This window comes from Gorilla gorilla, chromosome 2, assembly GCF_029281585.2.
Source record: "Gorilla gorilla gorilla isolate KB3781 chromosome 2, NHGRI_mGorGor1-v2.1_pri, whole genome shotgun sequence".
In the NCBI taxonomy this organism is placed as follows: Eukaryota; Metazoa; Chordata; class Mammalia; order Primates; family Hominidae; genus Gorilla; species Gorilla gorilla.
In genome coordinates, this window is record NC_086017.1 from 138,887,857 (window position 1) to 138,907,311 (window position 19,455).

The window sequence follows — 19,455 nt, forward strand, 5'->3', positions numbered from 1 at the left end:
CGACCCAGAGCTCTAACCTTCCCGTGGGTCTTGGCACCAGCGGCCACTGATGTTCTTTTGGGGGACAAGATTGCTGTGCTTGCCCACCCTCCCTGTAGGCCAGGGCTAAACCTTCCTGTGTCCTAGGCCTGCACAAGTGTGGCGTGACTGCCCACCACGATTGTTTCTCAACCATCCAGTATCAGGCAGACAGCAAAAAACGGGCTTTTCTCCTAAAGGGCTTTGTTCCATGTGCATGAACCTATTCGGAGTTCCATGTGGTCAACTCTCCTTTTCTCAAATGGTAGAAATCAGTAATTCCTTCTTAGTGCAAAGGTGGCAGCCCCCTGCCTCTGAGGATACCGAAGCTTACTGCCCTCCAGCCTTGGCATCCAGGCAAGCAGATCTCATTCTGCAGCCGCCACTGTGCCAGGTGCTTTGCTGAGCCCTGGGCTCCGACTTTGACTGTCTAGTATAGAAGCATGCGGCAGCCTGACTTCGAGCACTGTGTGGGGGCATGGTGTGTCTGCATAATCGGAAGCCTCGAAGGGTGGCTGTGATGGGTCAGGAATGTTCAAGAGTCCAGCTAGTATCATGGGCCAGCTCCAAGAACGAGCCTGGGAAAGGAAAACTTGGAATTCTGGGAACTCTGCACAAGGATTGGGGTATTTTCAAACACGGATCAAATGTCTGTGAACTCCAAGAATTGGGAGCTCGTCTGCATTGGGATCTGTACTTTCAAAGGTTAAAACAATCTAAAAATGAGAAAATGGAGTGGATCAGTGCATAAAGGCAGTGGGCTGTGGCTCTGGGGCCGTCACTAGACTCTGGCTGTGTAAGGACGAGTGTTCCAGGGCCTTAGCGCTCTCCTCCAGCAGTAGTGGGCAAGGGCCACACTGTGAGGGAAGACTTCTGTGTTCCACAGTTATGAAGAACTCACTTCTAGATATTCTGCTGTTCTCAGTACCCCGTCACTACTCCCTGATGCTGGCAGTGTGTGTGTCCATGAAACACCACAAACACCTCCTCCCAGTGCTGCCCTGAGAGACTGATTGTATTGGCCGAAGTGGAGCCCTGGCATCAGTGCCTTTTTAAAGTTCCCTAGTGATCCTGTGTGCAGCCAGAGGAGACATGGGGCTGCCAGCTGTGGCGGGGGGATCCCCACCACACTCAGGAACCGCACGAAGGCTCTGTGTAACAGGATGGTGTGCAAGTGCCAGCCTTGCAGGCGCTGCTCCCAGGTCAACCCACCTGCCTGCTGGGGCCCACACAGCCTTCTCAGGGACATGACTGTTTTATGTAAGCCAGCTTCCTACCCATTCCCTGACCAGACGGCTCAGAGCCAAGAAAAGGCCCAGGGACCCAGCACCTCAGCAGTGCCTGCCACAGAGGTGAAAGCAAGAGACCACCCAGCATCCACACCATTTCGTCCAAGCCCACCACCAGATTTCTCATTGTGCCACCATTTGTGTTTTGGGGACCCATCACCTGATTCTGCGGGGACCTGGGCCTGGAGGTGCCGGTCCATCTTCAGGATCAGTCATTTGTGAAGACAGACTTACCTTCATCCTTGAACATATGTTTCAGCTGCTGGCACCTCTTAACCCAAAACTTTTATACCAAAAAGTGACAAGGCCTCTACTTCCAGGCTCTGGAGAAGATGCTGACAGCTTAGGCTGTTGGCGCCTCAAGGATCAGCGCAGCTTGAGCCATCCTTGAAGTGGTTTCACAGAGGATGGGGAAGGGGGAACAGAGAGCCAGAGAGAGAGCCTGCCTCCAGGAGAGAATTACAGCAAGCCCTATTCTGTCGTCTCACCCAGCAAACCTGATTTTCTTCCTCCATGAACAGGGGAACTTTTTGCAGTTAAAGTAAGCTTTTAAGAAAACAGCTTCGTAGGAAAAAAAAAAGAGGAGAGCCACTTCCTGAGAAGTATTTGCTTTAGAAAATGAACAATGCAAGGGGCTGGTCCCTGGAGGGAAGGAAGTGATTCCTGGCAGCTGAACGCCTCACCATCCCCTTCCAGGTACAAAAAGCCAAGGACTGGGAGGCCTCCCCCTCCTATGGCTGTGAATGATCTATTGCTGAAAGCGCAAACAGGAGATGTGGGGAGAGCACATCCTGCTCAGGAGTGGAGGCAGAAGGTGACTTCCACTGCATGCATCCAGCTGAGCACTGGCTGCGCAAGGACGGAAGGGACAAGCAGCCACCCTTGCTCCCCTAAAGGAGCTGCTGCCAGCAGGTTCAGGATGAGGGAATGTGCCTAAAAGGACAAGCTTGTAACAGTAAAACTCCCGTGGCTGATGGTGTACATGAGGCACTGGTGTCCCAGCGACAATAACTGGTTGTTCCATCACGAATGTAGATGGAGGAACACGCCCTCCAGGAAGGCCTGGTGTAGATTCTGCAGACTTTTCCCAGTGAATGCGCACACAGGTGTGTCCTGGCACTAAATCCCGAGGAATGCCACCCCAAGAACAGAAAGGTCTCAGTGCATAGATGGTTGCTGAAGCCCTGGGTGCAAGTTACACCACAAAGAGTGTGCAAAGAGGCAGGAGGGGACCCGCGTGGATACACCATTCACAGGAAAGGTGCAGAAAGAGAAACCCATGAAGGAGATTTCTAGAGTCCTGGGATTCCCTTAAAATGATCTGTAACTCCCTGTCTTCCCAGGAAGACGGAACCACCTGTACTGTTCTGTTCCTTCAATCCAGTTGGCGTATGGTAGCGGGCACAGCACACCCATCCCAACATCCCAGGGCCTCCCTGCTCAGTGTGGTCCTCACACCAGCAGCGCCAGGGGCTCCAGGGCCACCTGGCTTCTGGGTCAGGATCTGTAGCTTCACAGGGCTCCTGGGCATTCATGTGCGTGGTGAAGTCTCAGGGGCTGGCAGTGTGTGTGTCCATGAAACATCAGAAACACCTCCTCCCAGTGCTGCCCTGAGAGATTCTGATTGTATTGGCCAAAGTGGGGCCCTGGCATCAGTGCCTTTTTAAAGTTCCCTAGGGATCCTGTGTGCAGCTAGAGCAGAAGTGCCTCTGACAGGCACTGGCTAGGATGGGGGTGCACACGTCCCTGCAGGGCAAGCTGCCCTTTCAAAGGCGCCACCATAAGAGATGTTTGCATAGCCCTGATCTTCAGCTCTTTTTCTAAACCTGCATAGTAAGTTCCAAGCCACATTTCTAACAAGACTCAATTGTGTAGAGGCAAATCTTTTAATGGTAACTTCATGGCTTAAAACAAATTAGGTGTTTAGCCTCTTCCCCATAAAAGCCCCAAGAAAGAGGAGAGCTGCCATGCAGGGGCATGATGCTTTGAACAACTGCAAAAGAGATCCCCTTTCCCTGCTGCTCTTTTAAGATTTGTTGATTTCATGAGCCTAATCTCTCCTGAAGGAGGAAAGGGTAGGATGGGAGGAGAAAGAGCTAAGCAGAGGAAGTGGGTTGATTGTGCATGAAGGAAAGCAGAACAGTTGAGCAGGGGCCATTGAGGCGGCATGACGAGGAAGCAGTGGGGAAGGAAGGAGTCATGGCAGGTCCCACACCCAGATGGATCACATTGTCGAGGTCGACCAGATGACTGCTGCTCCTGCTCTCCCACAACCTCCATCCTGAGCTGTGAGCACACCAGGAAAGCCTCAGAGGGGAGTTGCTCACCCAAAAAGGATGTGGAATCCAAAACTTTAACATTCTTGATGCCTTTTCCATCAAGTGTTTCAAAATCCTCGAATAGTCCTACAAGAGCATTGAGAGAGCCTTGGATCCAGCTCAGGAGAGAGGAGCCCCTGCATGGCTCCCCCATTGAGGTGAGACCCCCCCGCACCTGCCCCATGACCCTGGTGAAGCTAGGTTTGTGTAACCACAGAGCTCCCAATTATGCCAGCTCAACCCAGACCCCAGGGGTCATCGCCTGAGGATAATTTGGGGCCAAAACCCATGACAAATGGCTACGCAGTCACTAGACCCCAACCCCGGAAGGGACAGGCGATGAAATGGAGAAACCAGACTTGGAGACGCGAAGCAGGCACATTTGGATTTGAACTTTGATTCTGAATCCTCGAGAAAGTCTATGATCTCAGTTTCTTCACCTGTAAGACAGGGATAATTAAACTAACTCCGAAGGGATGCTGGGAGAGCTGCATGAGACTCAACCGCTCTGCAGCAGGTCCCTAACTCTCTTCCTGGCTTCTGGCCCTAAGGAGAGGCCCAATAAATAGGTGTTGGTTGACTGAATGAATGAGCAAATGTCATTCAAAGTAGAGACTTCAGGAAAAGCACGTGACGTGCAGCTTTGCAACAAATGACACAGTCACCCACAAATAGGGCAACTCTCCCACAGCTGAAGTCAACATCTTGATGAGCAAGAGGCTTGAGGGGCGTTCCCGATGCACCATCACGCCTGTCACTTTAAATACTAGAGACAGGCACAAATGCCTTTATCGATCCAGAAGGTTTTAATGGCTCCCTGTGATCATTTCTAAGTGAATTTCACTTCTGCCAGTGAAAGCCTTGCCATGAGGAAGGCAATTACAGATGCTGTTTCCTAAGTGGCTCCCACAGGCTGACTTGTGCGCGGGAGGCTAGGACTCCCCACCTTCCGTGGGACAGCACTATGACAAGGGTCATAGGACAGCCATGTGGGGGACACAGCAGGTACCCTCAGGGTTGCCCCAGATTTTCTTGAGAGTGAGAGGACACCTTAAGGCAGCCATAAAACAGAAAGTGCTGTGCCCCTTTCCCAGTGACCCTCACTGGGAAGGCCAGGACACTTGTTTCCTGATAGATCAGGGGCTCAGCAAAGATGTGTGGCAGGAGGCTTGCTAGGAAGACAGCTGGTTCCTGGAAAAACAGGTGTCTAGAAAGCCCAACACCCAGCTATTAGAGAGCAGGTGCCCACAGGACAGAGGTGAACTAACCCCCACGGCAGCTCATTGCTGCTGCCCAAAGGGCCAGTGCATGGCTAAGTTCCGGGATCCTGGGTCCAAATTCACCTGAAGCTTGAAAGAGTGGCCATGTTCCACTTGTTTCCCCTCCCTCCCTGCAATCTCCCACTGCCCCAAGGGCCTTCTGGATTCTATGGCTAAAAACAGATGAGTGACATTCAGATGGGAGTGGGCTCCATTAAGGGAAGCTGATTTCAGGTGTGTTTTGGGGTGAAAGGGGGTATCCTGGCATGCTAGCTGGTCTGAGCTGGTGCTCAAGCTGACTCGAGCAAGACATTTGGCCTCATTTCCTTGTCTGTAAATTGGGAATAATTTCCCCTCCTTCCAGGGTGGTGCTGGAGAGGAATGGAGACAATGCATGTCAGGCACCGAGTACTGGGCTCCCAGGGGGAACCCCCTTCTCCCTACTGGGCGAGGTGCCCTTCTTGGCGGAGAATGGGAGTATCTTGAAGCACTGGCTGACTCCTGCACCCCTGCCCCAGGAACCCAAGGGACAACCTTGGCAACAGGGAGAGGTCATTTAGAATGATTACTCTCCTGGTAGGCTGAGACCCCCATCCCTCAAGCTTAGCCCAGAGGGATTTTTCTCTTCTAAGAGGCTCCCAGAGAAAGGAGGGGCCCTGCAGCCTGCAGTTGCTCCTGAGTGCTGTCCCAGACAACTAAGGGTGGGAAATCCCGAGGGGCACCTGGAGCTTGACACTCTTCCAGCTGGGGGGCCACAGTTCCACCTCTGTACCCAGGCACGAGCCGCGAGCCATGGTGAAAAACCCCACGGAGTGACCTCACAAATAGCCAGATTTGTTCAGATGCATGGAGTTTTTGTTTCTGAATTTCTGCTGCTACCACTTTGCGAAACCATTTTCTCAGCAGAGACAATGTTTGGGGCCCCCCCATCCGTCCTCATTGTCTCATCTCCAGGCTAAATATATCCCAGCTTGTTGAAAACCAGCATCCACATAAGAACCAGATGGTGGCGAGATTTAGGAGGGTGGGGGTGATCTGGCGTTCTCACATTGCAGGGGGTAGGGGCTGGCCATCTTCCACAGGCCAGACTGTACTCACAGACTGGGCATCTCACGCTGCCCCTTACTAACTGGGGGAGTTGCTCTAGAAGGTGCCTGGTGCTGGGAAACTGTTGAACGGCTTGATGGATTGAACACTGTCTGAGGAGTCAGGAGGCTGGGACTTGACTGTGCTCTGCTACCACTCACAGCCACACTCAGGGAAGCCCCTCAGCCCCACCACCAAACAGATTTCCCAAACAGAACGCTGGAGGGAGGAGGTGGGCTCTAGGAATTGTTCCATCATTGAGGCTCATAAGAGCAAACAACTGGAAATGACCCCAGGGCACCCTCCCGAAACCAGGACCTATCCCTGCAGTGGGACCCTTGGTAGGTCCTGATGGGGAAGGAGCACCAAAAGGTTGCTAAGCAAAACCACAAAGTAAAACCCAAAACCCACAAAAACAAACACACCAACCAAAACAACAAAAGCAAACACAGAGTACCCCCGACATGCATGGAGCAAGCTCCCATTTGTGTGAAAAAGAAGAACAAATGGAGTGAGCGTTGACGGGAGGTGCAGAGACTCTCGCTGGTATCATGGGTTGCTGCCCATGCCAAACGGGAGAGAGACTCTCCCTGCATCCTCTTTCATATATTTTGAATTTTGAACCATAGAAATGTCTTATTCTTAAAACTTTTAAATTACATTAAAAAATAGATCCTGTGAGACTTTCAGGAAGGTTGTCAGACCAGACTAGAAAATGTGCCAAGAGTGATGAAGCCTTCCAGGGGCAGGGTGGACGAATGCATCATGGACTTTGTCAGCCAAAATTGCCAGAGATGCAGGAGCAGCAACAGATCTCAGGGAGGGGAAGCTGGGCCCTCAAGTCTGGGGCAAAGGGAAACCTCATTTGTCTTGGTTAATAAGAGGAGACCTGTGTTCCCCCAGGGGCAGCTGGCTCCGAATGTCACAAGGTGATCTATTAGCACAAGTCTTTGAAAGGTCACAGTGGTGGCCTTGCCCAGAAGTGCCCCCTCCCCTGGTCGGTATGGAGCCCAGGGGGCTCTGGGAGGAAACCCTTGTTGGTCCCACCTCCAGGCCCAGCTGCCAGGTCCCCCTGGTGCACTTTATCTGAGAAGTCCTGTGGGCCCTGGCTTTTCTGTAAGGGAAAACATCCATTGCAGAAACATCCATTTTCTTCCCTGGGGAAATATCCTAGATGGGGAGTGGGCAGCCCTGGATTCAAACCCATCACAAGGGCTGCACAATCCTGGCCAGCCATTCATCCTTCCTAAGCCCAGGTTTTCCCATCTGGAAAGTGCTGCTACAACCTGCTCCTGGGCTGGAGAGGAGTTAAATGAGACAATGCCTGGGAGAGCACAGTGCATGCCTGGCATTGGCTGAATTTTGCAGACCTGCAATATAGCAAATCCCATGGAACGCAGCGGGAACGCCCCTGCTGCTGAGTCTGGGCCTGCTTATTCTACTTAGATAATTAGAACCATAGTCACGGGAGATGTTGAGTAGATCATGCCTCCCCCCCACCGCATGTTTCAATGATGAAGAGGTAGTGCACATCCGGGCACTGTGATGCTAAGGGACCTCGATCACTCTGTGACAGAACCCTGGTACTGTCCCACACGGCGCTGAACTTCATTCATGATAGTCAATTTCAGTAAGTCTGTGATTTCCTTGAACTGGAGTAAAATTCAAAGGAGATATCATCCATCTCTCTCGCAAACTAAGTAAATCATCGTTCTCTGGCTAAACTATCAGATAGTCCCTGATTTCTCTTTTGCCAAGCTGAGCCCCATTTCAGATGGCTGAAATTTTCTGTTTTTAATTGAAAGCCTGTCTCTAGAGCCAGGAGCAAGTCTGTGGTCATGGGCTGAAGGAAACCCTTTGAGGATGTTGTTATAAGGTTTCATTCCCTGTACTGTGTTGAGGAGAGTGCGGTGGGGGAATAAGAGCTAATGTCATTATTTAAATGATCCCACAGTTCATAGGGTAAGCCTGTGGGTGACGGCTGCCCAGTGCACCTGGCCCCATGACCTACTACCTCACCTCTTTCTCCTTTGAGAGTCTCCAGAACTCGCTCAGGAGGCAGCAGCCCCTGCCCAGCGCTGGGGTGAGACTGAGGATTCCTTGTGGATACGTGGGGTTGGGATTCTCCACCCTCACTGCGGCTATGTATCTACCTTAAGCCTGATGCCCCCAAGGCCGAGTCTAAACCGATACCTTGTCAACAAGCCAGAGTCACAAGCAAGCAGCCCTACCGAGGCCACTGGTTTCATCTCCTTTCTCGGGGAGAGAAGGTGCCTGCTCCACCTCTAGGTATCATTTGTTGGTTCATTTGCCTTGGCAAAAGCAGCCCAGAGTCCCAGTACCTACAGGGTATATCATTCCTATGGGTCATTCCAACCAGAAAAACAAAATCACGGATCCCTAACAGTCAGAGGTCGAAAGTGCTCGGGGCGGAGGAGCGCGGCAGTGGATGCGACTCCATACTGCATGCAGTTAGGAGTTCCTGCAGTCCCACTCACTGTTCACTTTCTGCTGAAGTTGGCAAATAATCAGTGAAAAACAGCCCAGGCCTTGAGTGTGACTTGTTAACAAACGTGACTTTGCTGGACAAATAACAAGTCTAACCTCTTCTCCTTTTAAAATTCATCAATAAAACATGCACAAACAGGAAGGCATTGTCTTTTTGTCTGGGGGGAAAATGGCACCTGCCTTTAGAAATTACAGAACCCCGGTGGCAACAGTGTTGGATATTTGTCCAACCCCTCACGCAATAGTGTCTGAGGTCCAAGGATGGCCTTTGGTCTTTTTACATAGACTCAGGCTACAAATGGAAGGCCCATGTCCCGGGGAACCTGTAGGAATTGTACAGACTGGAAGGTCCTTTTACCTTGAAAGTTGTTGCAGATTCAGGATTGGCAAGAACCAGAGGCGAAATGAGTACCATGCCGGCGAAGTGGCCTGGCCTCTCTGCGGCCGTGAGGATGGCGATGGCGCCTCCCTGTAATGCAGAATGGGCAGAGCTGCTGTGTTCGGCTTGCACCAGTGCACACATTTCTAATAAACATGACCAATGCAGTCCTCTTAAGCTGCAGTCCTGGCCAAGAGCCCTGAGGAGGACTACCTTGGAAGAGGCACCATCAAATGTTGGCTAAACTAGATCTGCAATTATTTTATTATACATGTTTTTTTCTCTGGGTTTTCCAAGAGCAAACATTTCAGAGAGATATAAATAAGGTTCCTGCTTGTGGGCCGCAAGTTAAACAATAATAACACATTCCCACTTCATTTCAAGCCCAAAGTTGGCAAAACCCCAATTCATCCATCCCGACAGGCTTAATAGGAGGGTTTTTTTTTTTTTTTTTTTTGGTGGGGGGTAATCTGATCATAATAATAGATTGCTATACTATACTTTTTCCTGGTTTAGTAAAGGTCCTAGAAATTTAAATTCCAAGAAAAATGGGAGTGAACGTGGATGGTGCTGAAGGAGAGAGGCCTCACCTGTTTGCTGAAGCACAAAGGTGCTTAAAGGCAAGGGTTGCAACAGCAAATGCTCACGGGGCTGGGCAGGTAAGAGAAATGTAAGGACAGAGCCAGGCAGTGACCATGGGGCGGGAGGAAAGGCCTGCCCTGGTCAGATGTCCCCAGGCATTCAAATTCAAGCAGTTCAATATATCTTGGTCAGCCAACCAGCCTGCTTTGTCTGTAGGTAGATTTGGCCTGTGGGCTGCCAATTTAAGGACCCCGATTTAAGATTACATTTGCTTGATTACATTTTAAGATTATATTTGCTCAATTTACATATTTAAAAGGTGGAAGGAGTTGGAATAAGCTTTAAGGAATTGTTTCCATGGGGACCCTTTGTCCCTAGTTAACATTTGTCATCTGAGTTCAATTCTGAAACAAGCACACAGGGTTTGGGGACATTTCATGCGCTTCTTATTGATGAAGGAGCTATTCCCGCCTCCAAGAAGTGGCTCTTAGTAGCCTCACTATGAAATGGCACCAAGTGGGCCAAAGAACGTTGAGAAAAAGATCAGTTTTCCAAGAGGCCCCGTATTCAAGCCGCTCACTAAGGACCAGCTGGCAGCCTCCCTTGTTTCCTAAGCATGGAATTGCCCAGGAACTCCAAGTGCAGTGCACAAAGGGAGACATCATGCCAGCCAGGCAGAGAGCAGTGGGGGGCAGGAAGTCAGGGCCACCCCCTTCCCCCTGCAAGGCTGGAAGCCAGGGTGGATTTAACCTGGGTCTTCTGTGGTCTGCTTACCATGGAGTGGCCCAGAAGGAAGACAGGAAGCCCAGGGTAGTCTTTCTGCATGGAATCCACATGCTGCAACACATCCCTGACGAAAACGTGGAAGTCAGACACTACCATCCTCTCCCCTTCGCTCTGTCCGTGGCCAACTGGAAAGGAACGGGAGATGAGAGAGAGCTGCAGTTACCAGGTCGACTCCTACACAAGCCCAGAGTTCTCCTCACTGCAATTGCTCTCTCTCCTGAGCGCCTGAATGTGTCACCTCATTTAACCCTTTCCAGCCACTCTTGAAAGTTGGAATTCTTCTCCCCACTTTTTATGGATTAGGAAACTGAGGCACAGAGTGGTTGAGGAATGTGCCCAAGATCACACCACTAGGAAGCAACGAGCCAGGGTGTACCTACTACAAAGGCTCCCTTGGGGGTGGTTTCCAAGGAAGGGAAAAAGGATAGGTGCACAGAGAGCCTCAGCATGCCCAGTTTTCTACAAAGCAGCCGGGAGTAAGACGAAGAAGGCTCAGAATTTTCCTGCATTTTCCCTGTTCCTTGCCCCTGGCAGCTGTGCCTGAATATTGGCCTTTCACCAGGTAGAGTGGTACACTCAGCCCCTCATCTTACAGTTTTAGGTGAAGATAATATGACAAACATAAAATAATATGTAGTCATCGGGTGTGCTTGCCAGAAAGCGTCTCGACGAAGCTGCAGTGAAACTAGGTCACACTCTCTCCCTCTTGAGTTTAATCTGTCACATATCTGTGCTGTTCACCCCCTTGTTCTTTCCTTAGGGCCCTCCACTTTCTCCCTCTTTGAAGGACATCAGTCGCTATAGAAACAACTCACTGGCTGTGGCTTCACATTCAGGCTGAAAGCAGCTGTGATGGTTTGAAAATGGCAAAAAAGAAAGCGCTTCTGGAGAACTGGGACCACACAGCCAGAGGGGCTGCCCAGACCTTCCCTGCTGAGAGCCTGAAGCACTCATTAAGCCTCTGCCGCCTCTGGGGAGGCTGCTGCAGTAATAACGGTCACCACCTGGAACTGACAGGCTGCCCAGACCTCCAGCTTGGAGACCCTCCTGCTGTCAGGCCCCAAGCTCCCGTGTTTCCCACTGGCCCTTCCCCCGCACCCACCTTCCCAGTCGCCCCCCCACGGTCTGTCTGACCATCCCAGTGGGCCCGGGAGTCCCACTACCCTCTCAGCAACACTCCCCCTTTCCTTGCCCTTCTGAGCTTTTTTCTCTTTTAAAATTTATTTTTACTTTTTACTGTGCTATCATATCCGTAACATAAATTGTACTGTTTGAACCGTTTTTACATGTAAGGTTCAGTGGCATCGACATTATTGTGCAACCCTGTACTTTTTCACCTTCCCACGCTGAGACTACATACCAATTGATATGGGTTGACTTGTGTCCCCCAAATCCATATGTTGCAGCTCTAACCCCCAGGATCTTGGAATGGGACCTTATTTGAAGACAGGGTCTTAAAAAACATGACTAAGTTAAATGAGGTCCTTAGGGTGGGCCCTAATCCAAATGACTGGTGTCCTGTAAGGAGAGGGGATTAGAACCCAGATATAGAGGGAAGATTATGTGAGGACGCAGGGAGATGGCAGTCATCTACAAGGCAAGGAGAGCTTGCAGGAGAAACCAACCCTGCTGATGCCCTGATCTTGGACTTCCAGCCTCTGGAACTGTGAGACAATAAATGTCTGTTGTCGAGGCCCCAGTCTGTGGTCCTTTGTTATGGAAGCCCTGGCAAACTCATACTAGCTATTAAACCCCAACTCCCCTTTCCTTCTTACTCTCCCTTCCCCCACACCCCTGGCACCCTCTACTCCACTTTCTGCTTCTATAAATTTGACTACTCTAGGGACTTCATTTGAGTGGAATCAGGCCATATTTGTCTTTTTGTGTCTGGCTTATTTAATGTAGCACAGTATCTTCAAGGTGCATCCATGTAGTCGTGTGTGTCAGAATTTCCTTCCTTTTTAAGGCTGCATCATATTCCATTCTGTGGATGGACCATGTTGTGTTTATCCATTTGTCTGTTGAGGGACATTTGGACTGTTCCCACCTTTTGGCTATTGTGAATGATGCTGCTGTGAATATGGGTGTGCAAATATCTCTTCACATCCCAGCTTTCAATTCTTTGGGGTATATACCCAGAAGTGGGGTTGCTGGGTCAGATGGTGATTCTGTGTTGAATTTTTGAGGCATGACCCCGCATTTCCATGTGGAACATCTCTCTGGACGCAGCCGCTGCTCCTCCACACTCTAAAGCCTGAGGGCTGGCTGCACACAAACGCTGAGCCAAGGCAACACCAGGGCTGCCCAGTGTCAGGCTCCCTCTTCCCATAGGCTTGGTCTCCAAACAAGCTCATCTGGGCATCTCTTTCTTATGTTTCTATTCTCCCAAAACTTGCAATCCTACCTCACAACCCTGGGGACATAGTATCACTCATTTTTTTGAAAACATGGGGACAGTCTAAAATGGCCGTCTACGTCGGAAGCACCCCCCTTTCTGATTCTGACCACTCCCGGCCCAGCCTGCTCCCTGTGCCAGCTGCATCCCCATCCTCCCTCCTTCATCCACAGCCCCCAAGCTGCCCTCTTCCCCTCCCTCCTTAAGGGGTGGTCCACACTCATGGCCCTTTTCCCACCTACATTCTCTCTCCAGCCCTGGAGGCTCCGTGCGACCCTCAGCTGAGTCCACCCCAGTAAGCCTTTACCCCATCCTCTTCCAAGATCTTGGCTCACTCAGCACCACACGCTCCTGCTGACTTTGTCATGGGGTACACTGGAAATGGACTTCCTTGGCTCTCCTCCTTCTCATCTGGCTGTGTTTTCTTTTTCTCTTTTCCTTCCTGGCTGATTTCTGTATTTATTCATTCATTCAATCATTTTTAATTAAAAAATTGCATTTTAAAAGACATTCAATTCACATGGTACAAAATCAAAGTGGTATGAAAGGTGTATACTGACGGTCCCTTTCCCACTTCCTCCCATCCACCCGATTCCCTATCTTCCCCTAAACTCTTCTCTTAGTGTCTCAGCCTCTTTACAAGCAAATACAAATATAAATCCTAATTTTTACCCCAGTCCTAAACACAAAGAAACACACAACAGATCCTGCTCTGTGTAGGGCTTCGTTCACTTGACACCATATCCTGAAGATCTTCCAACGTTTGAAATAGGGCTCCTCCCCAGCTTCTTACTACAAAACTTTCAAATGCACAAAAACACTGAAAAAAACATTCCAATAAAAACCCATATGCCTACTATCTTTATTCAACAGTTGTTATTTGCTGTATACATACACATTTATGAATATAAAAATGGCTGAATCTTTTAAAAGTAAATTGCAGGCTGGGCAAGGTGGCTCACATCTGTAATCCCAGTGCTTTGGGAGGCCAGGGTGGAAAGATCGCTTGAGGCCAAGAGTTCAAAATTGGCCTGGGCAATATAACAAGACAGACCCTGTTGCTAAAAAAGAATTTAAAACAGAAACTGGGCATTGGTGGCATGGTGGTGCACACCTGTAATCCTAGCTACTTGGGATCACTGGAGCCCATGACGTTGGGGCCGCAGTGAGCTGTGCTCGCACCACTGCTCTCCAGCCTGGACAAAAGTGAGACCCTATCTCAAAAAAAAAAAAGGGAAAGAAAGAGAAGAAACAAAAGAAAGAGAAAGAAAGAAAGAAAGAAAGAAAGACGGAAGGAAGGAAAGAGAAAGAAAGAGGAAGGAAGGGAGGGAAAGAGAGAGAGAAGGAGGGAGGGAGAGAGGAAGGAAGGAAAGAAGGAAGGAAGGGAGGGAGGGAGAGAAAGAAAGAAAGAGGAAAGAAAGAAAGAAGGAAAAGAATGAAAGAAAGAAAAGTAAGTTGCAGATTATAACAACAGACAAATCTGGGTAAAGGATCTAAAGGTTTTTTATTTTTTTTTATTTTTTATTTTTTATTTTCTTTTTAGTAGGAGTCTCACTCTGTCGCCCAAGCTGGAGTGCAGTGGTGCAATCTCGGCTCACTGCAAGCTCTGCCTCCCAGGTTCATGCCATTCTCCTGCCTCAGCCTCCCGAGTAGCTGGGACTACAGGCGCCCACCACCATGCCCAGCTAATTTTTTTCTATTTTTCAGTAGAGACGGTGTTTCACCATGTTAGCCAGGATGGTCTCCATCTCCTGACCTTGTGATCCGCCCACCTCAGCCTCCCAAATTGCTGGGATTACAGGTGTGAGCCACCACGCCTGGCCTACAGGGGTTCTTTATACTATTCTTGCAAACCTTCTGTGAAGGTGAAGGTATTTCTGAATAAAAAGTGTTATAAAAATTATCTATAACTATTAAAACACTTCACCCTAAACACTTCAGCATGCTTAGTGACATTCTCTTCAAAACTACACTACTATTTTCCTGCCTAAGTAAATTAGCAATAGCTCCCTAATATCATTTAATATACAATCCAAATTCGAATTTCCCAGTTGTCTCCAAGTATTTTACAGCTGGTGTTTTAGAACGAGGATGCAAAACTCTTACGCTGTATTTGTTTGCTATGTTCCTTTAGTCTTAGAGGGGCCAGGCTAGTAAATGCCTTACATCCTGTATCTGATTGTTTCCCCTCATGGTCTGTCATTTGACTTGTTTCTGTGTTCCCATTCATTATCAAGAACTTCCCCCCTTCCTCAACACAAATGTACTAGGCTCACCTTATACTTTCCTTGTCCCAGATTTGGAATTAACCATTTCTCCAGGGAGCCCCTGTTCCTTTCAGTGTTTAAACATCAAGATTTAAAGTTGGGAGTGTCCAATGCCACCGAGGTGCCTTTGCTTTCATGTTCTTCATTAGGCAGAGCTGAAAAACTTAATTCTTTTTTTTTTTTCATGAGACTTAAGAAAACTTAATTCTTAAAAAATGAGTCCATATAGATATTTTCAACTATAAATCAATGTTCTGGCTAGGCGCAGTGGCTCATGCCTGTAATCCCAGCACTTTGGGAGGCCAAGGTGGGCAGATCTCTTGGGCCCAGGAGTTTGAGACCAGCCTGGGCAACTTGGCAAAACCCCATCTCTACAAAAAATACAAAAATTAGCCTAGCATGGTGGTGCACACCTGTAGTCCCAGCTACTCAGGAAGTTGAGGTGAGAGAATCGTTTGAGCCCAGGAGGTCAAGGCTGCAGTGAGCCATGATCGTGCCACTGGGCTCCAGCCTGGGCAACAGAGCAAGGCTAAAAAAAAAAAAAAAAACAGAGCAAGAAATCAATGTTCCAAAGTTTTATCTTACCTTCTTTGATTTTGTATTTTATCTCTTTTCTTTGACACTGAAAATCTTGGTTCCTAATAGCATTAACATATTTACTTATAGCATAGCGTCAAAATTACAATACCAATATTGCCACCAATAATAAGCCTACGGCAAGAAGCTAGAATTGCTTTGCATTTTTTTGTCTTTAGAATATAGTTCAATCATAATATGACCAGAGTATTGTGTTTGAAGTTTAAATTCTTACAAACAGGTTATAATTATTTTCTCTGTGTGCTTATGTTACTAATTTGATAATTAGATGCATTAATTTCAAATTAAATTTCTTTCCATTTGTAGGTTTTTCCTTTTTGCTTTTCAATTTAATTTCCTTTTCCAAATATGAAAACGTGTACCTGACACAACAGTCAGAAATATATTAAAAAATTCATCCAGTGAAGTCTCACTTCTACCCCATCTCCTCCATCTCCCCGCTCGTTCCCTAGGGTTAATCATTCTAATTATTTTCTGTTTTTTCCCTCTAAGCATTTCTTTTTGCAAAAATAAGAAAACTACCTGTTTATCCATCCATCCATCCATCCATCCATCCATCCATCCATCCATCCATCCATCCATTTATCCATCTAGTCTATCATCTATCTATTCTCTGTCTAATCTATTTATCCATCTACCCATCTATTCTTATTTTTCCTCCTTTCTTACTTAAAAGATAGTATGCCACATATCCTACTCTAGAAACAGTCTTGTCTATTTCTGGATTTCTACCGGGTTTTCTTTTCCTCACGTTTAACATATTCTGGAGGTCACTCTGTGTCACAGATCCCAGACCTGCCTCCATTCTGCCTTACTGTTGCGTAGTACGCCCTGTGGGGGTGAACTGTAGTTTTTTCAAGCACTCTCTCATTGGAAAACACTTGGATTGTATCCAAGCTCTTATTTATTAAACAGTTGGCTGGGGTAGATAAACTTGGACTATTTGATGTCATCTGCATGATGGTGTATCTTCAGGGTATGTGCCTAGATGCAGGATTGCTTGGCTGAAATGTAAATGCATATGTAATTTTCGTAGGTATTACCAAATTCCCCTCCATGTGGGAGTGTCACCTTTCACTCTATGAGTGAGATGCGGGAGAGGGCCTCTTTCTCTTGGCATGACCAGCAGACTGTGTGTTTGACATTTAGGTTTTTGCTCATATGATAGGAGACAAAGTGTGGGTTGAACAGCTCAGACTTTAAGAGCCTTTACTTCTTTTTTGGTAAACTGAGTATTCATGTCTTTGCTCATTTTTTTCTGTGGGGGTTTCGCATCTCTTCTTGACATTTAGGAGCTGTTTGTATATTAGTTGGTCATTTGTTTTTTGACTTTGTTTACGTTGTATTTAGCCAAGCAGAAGATTCTTATTTTTGGTTTCTTTTGAGATTCTTATTTTTGAATAGTCAAGTTATCAATCTTTTCATTTTATGGCTTCTGAATTTTGATTCTTGGTGATAAAGGCCTTCCCCACTCCACGGGTATAAAAGAATTCAGCCATATTTTCTGTGACTTATATTTCTTTTGCAGTGAAATATACATGACCTAAAAAATTAACCACTTTAAATGTATAGTTTAGTGGTATTAAATACATTCACATTCTTGTGCAACCATCACCATCATCCATCTCTAGATAGTTTCATTTTTTTACATTCGAATCTTTGACCCATTTGAATTTTGTCTTGGTGTAGGGTAGGAGATAATCATCTTTTACCAGACCTTTTTTTCAATTCAGTGAAATTCACCTCACATAAAATTAACCATTTTAAAGTGTACCGATTTAGTGGCATTTAGTATATCCACAATATTGTTGCAACACTATCTATAAGAAGTTCCAAAATGTAGATGGTTTGTAATCGTCTCAGCAGAATTTATGAACAAGTCCTTCATTGCTTCACTGAATTGCAATGTCATCCTTATCATGTGTTAAAGTTCCCTTTTTACTCAAGCCCAGTCTATTTCTTGTTTTCTGCTCAGCTCCACTGGTTTGCTTATTCATAAGCCAGCCCCCATATTATTGAGACATTATAGGAGCCTGCTCTTGACACACATTACATGCAGGAGGCCCCAGGTCACTCTGCGAGCTTTCCCTGGTCCAAGCGCATCACTCCCATGCTTTGACTCTGATGGTAATGTAGGCATCTCCTGGATAAACTGTTTCTGACTCTGGCTTCTTTCCAGAGCTACAGATCCATCCTGCCAACCTGTGGTCAGACTCTCCTGGCTGTTCCACAGCTCCTCAGATTGCTTGCAAATAATTGGCTTTCCTTCACATAGCGATTAAAGGCCCTGTGAGCCTTCCAAATTATTCAGGCTCAAAACAGGGCTGTCGTCTTTGACTTTAATTCTATTTCTACATTCAATTGGTCCCCAAGTCCTTCTAGATTTCTACATCCAGTCTCCTTCTTTGCACGTTATATCCCGGTAGGGGTGGAGACCGTTGCTGCCTTTGAACTTACAGTAGCTTCTTCTCCAATCTCCCTGCCCAACCCCGGGCTCTCCATGACCCACCTCCTCTTCCGGAAGCTGCTCTGATGGTGTCGTGGTCCGACGGCCCCCACTGTTTGAGAATGCAGCCTGCACATCCCAGCCCAGTATTCCCAGCCTCCCAGGAAGGCTTCTACTGGTTCCTCTGCCACAATCTGAGCCACAGGCACACCCACCTCCCCACGGTTCCTGAAGCATATGCACACGTTCCTGCCCTGTGCCTCTGAACAGGCAGCCTCTCCTTGATGTCCTCACCCTGCCCCAGTCCTTTAAGGCCCTTTAAATCCCTTCATCCATGGCATCCACTGTAATTCCCTAAATGCAGGTGCAGCTTCCGGAAGAGGAGGTGAGTCATGGAGAGCTTAGGGTGGGCAGGGAGATTGGAGAAGCTACTGCAAGTTCAAAGGCAACATACCCCTTCCATAACCCTGAAGCACTTCTTGCCCCTGTCACATGTGAGTTGATCACAGTCCTCCCTCGTTTTCTCCTCTAGCACCATCCCCCACCCTATAGATGGAGGGTCCTGAGAGCAGGGGTGCCACATGGCTCTGTGCTGCAGTGGCTTCTAAGGTGAGTGTGGCTGGATGGGGCGCAAAACAGTCCTGAGTGAACGATGATGTTTGTGTGGACTCGGGGAGGGAATGCACCGTGCATGTGCCCATGTCTGCCAGGGCCGTCTTGGAGAGCAAAGATCATACTTTATTCACCTGTGCATTCCCTAGGGTTCCTGGCACGGGCCTGGCAGAAGGTGGGTGTTTGATCAATGTCTGTTGAAATGAATTGTAGGCAATGTTTCCATAATGGCCACTTACCAAAGAAACTCAATTCCATTACTCTAGCTATAGCTGATGCAATATGTTTCCTTGACCACCATGGAAACAGAGTTTGTTGAGAAGTAGTTTTGCATCTGTAATGAGAATTCTTTTCCTCCTGGTTTTATTTATGTATTTATACATTTGTTTTAGAGACAAGGTCTTGTTATGTTGCTCAGGGTGGATTCAAACTCCTGGGCTCAAGCAATCCCCTGCCTCAACCTCCCAAGTACTGGGACTACAGGTGCACACCACTATGCCTGGCTGCTCTCTTGGTGGCTTTTATTATTATTATTATTATTTTAAAGAACCCTGCTTTGCAGACTTTAAGATATTTTTAGTTTTGTGTCTCTATGTATTAATTATGTTTTTAAATTTGCTGTACTTTGATGCTTTAACATCTCAGGCCTTGCTGATCCTGGAAAGACAGTCCCACCCCATCATGGATGGGACTTCAATTGCCTTTATCAGACTCTCCCCGCTCCAGGCCACTGTCCCCCTGTCCTGATTACCTCAGGGCCAGGCAACAGACAATTAAGGACAGCCCTGCATCTGAGAGCCCTGATATTCTTCAAACTAATCAATCCTAAACCTGCTCACTGCATCTCACCTGTTCTTCCCCTCGGAAGCCACAATAAAAGCCCCGGCCCACAGTTCCCTCTCCCTCTGGCCCC

The 19,455-nt window shown here is 47.9% G+C and overlaps 1 protein-coding gene across 7 annotated transcripts in view; it reads right to left on the reverse strand.

Annotated features, from left to right (window-relative positions):
• MGLL (monoglyceride lipase) overlaps positions 1-19,455 on the reverse strand; it is a 134,422-nt gene that overhangs the window by 23,185 nt on the left and 91,782 nt on the right. For all 7 annotated transcript variants that reach the window (XM_019023287.3, XM_019023285.3, XM_004036249.4 and 4 more), the window contains 2 exons: positions 10,214-10,350; positions 8,837-8,947 (listed from right to left, as the gene is read on the reverse strand). In XM_019023287.3, coding sequence (XP_018878832.1) covers positions 8,837-8,947; positions 10,214-10,350 — 248 coding nt within the window. The remainder of the gene's footprint in view (positions 1-8,836; positions 8,948-10,213; positions 10,351-19,455) is intronic.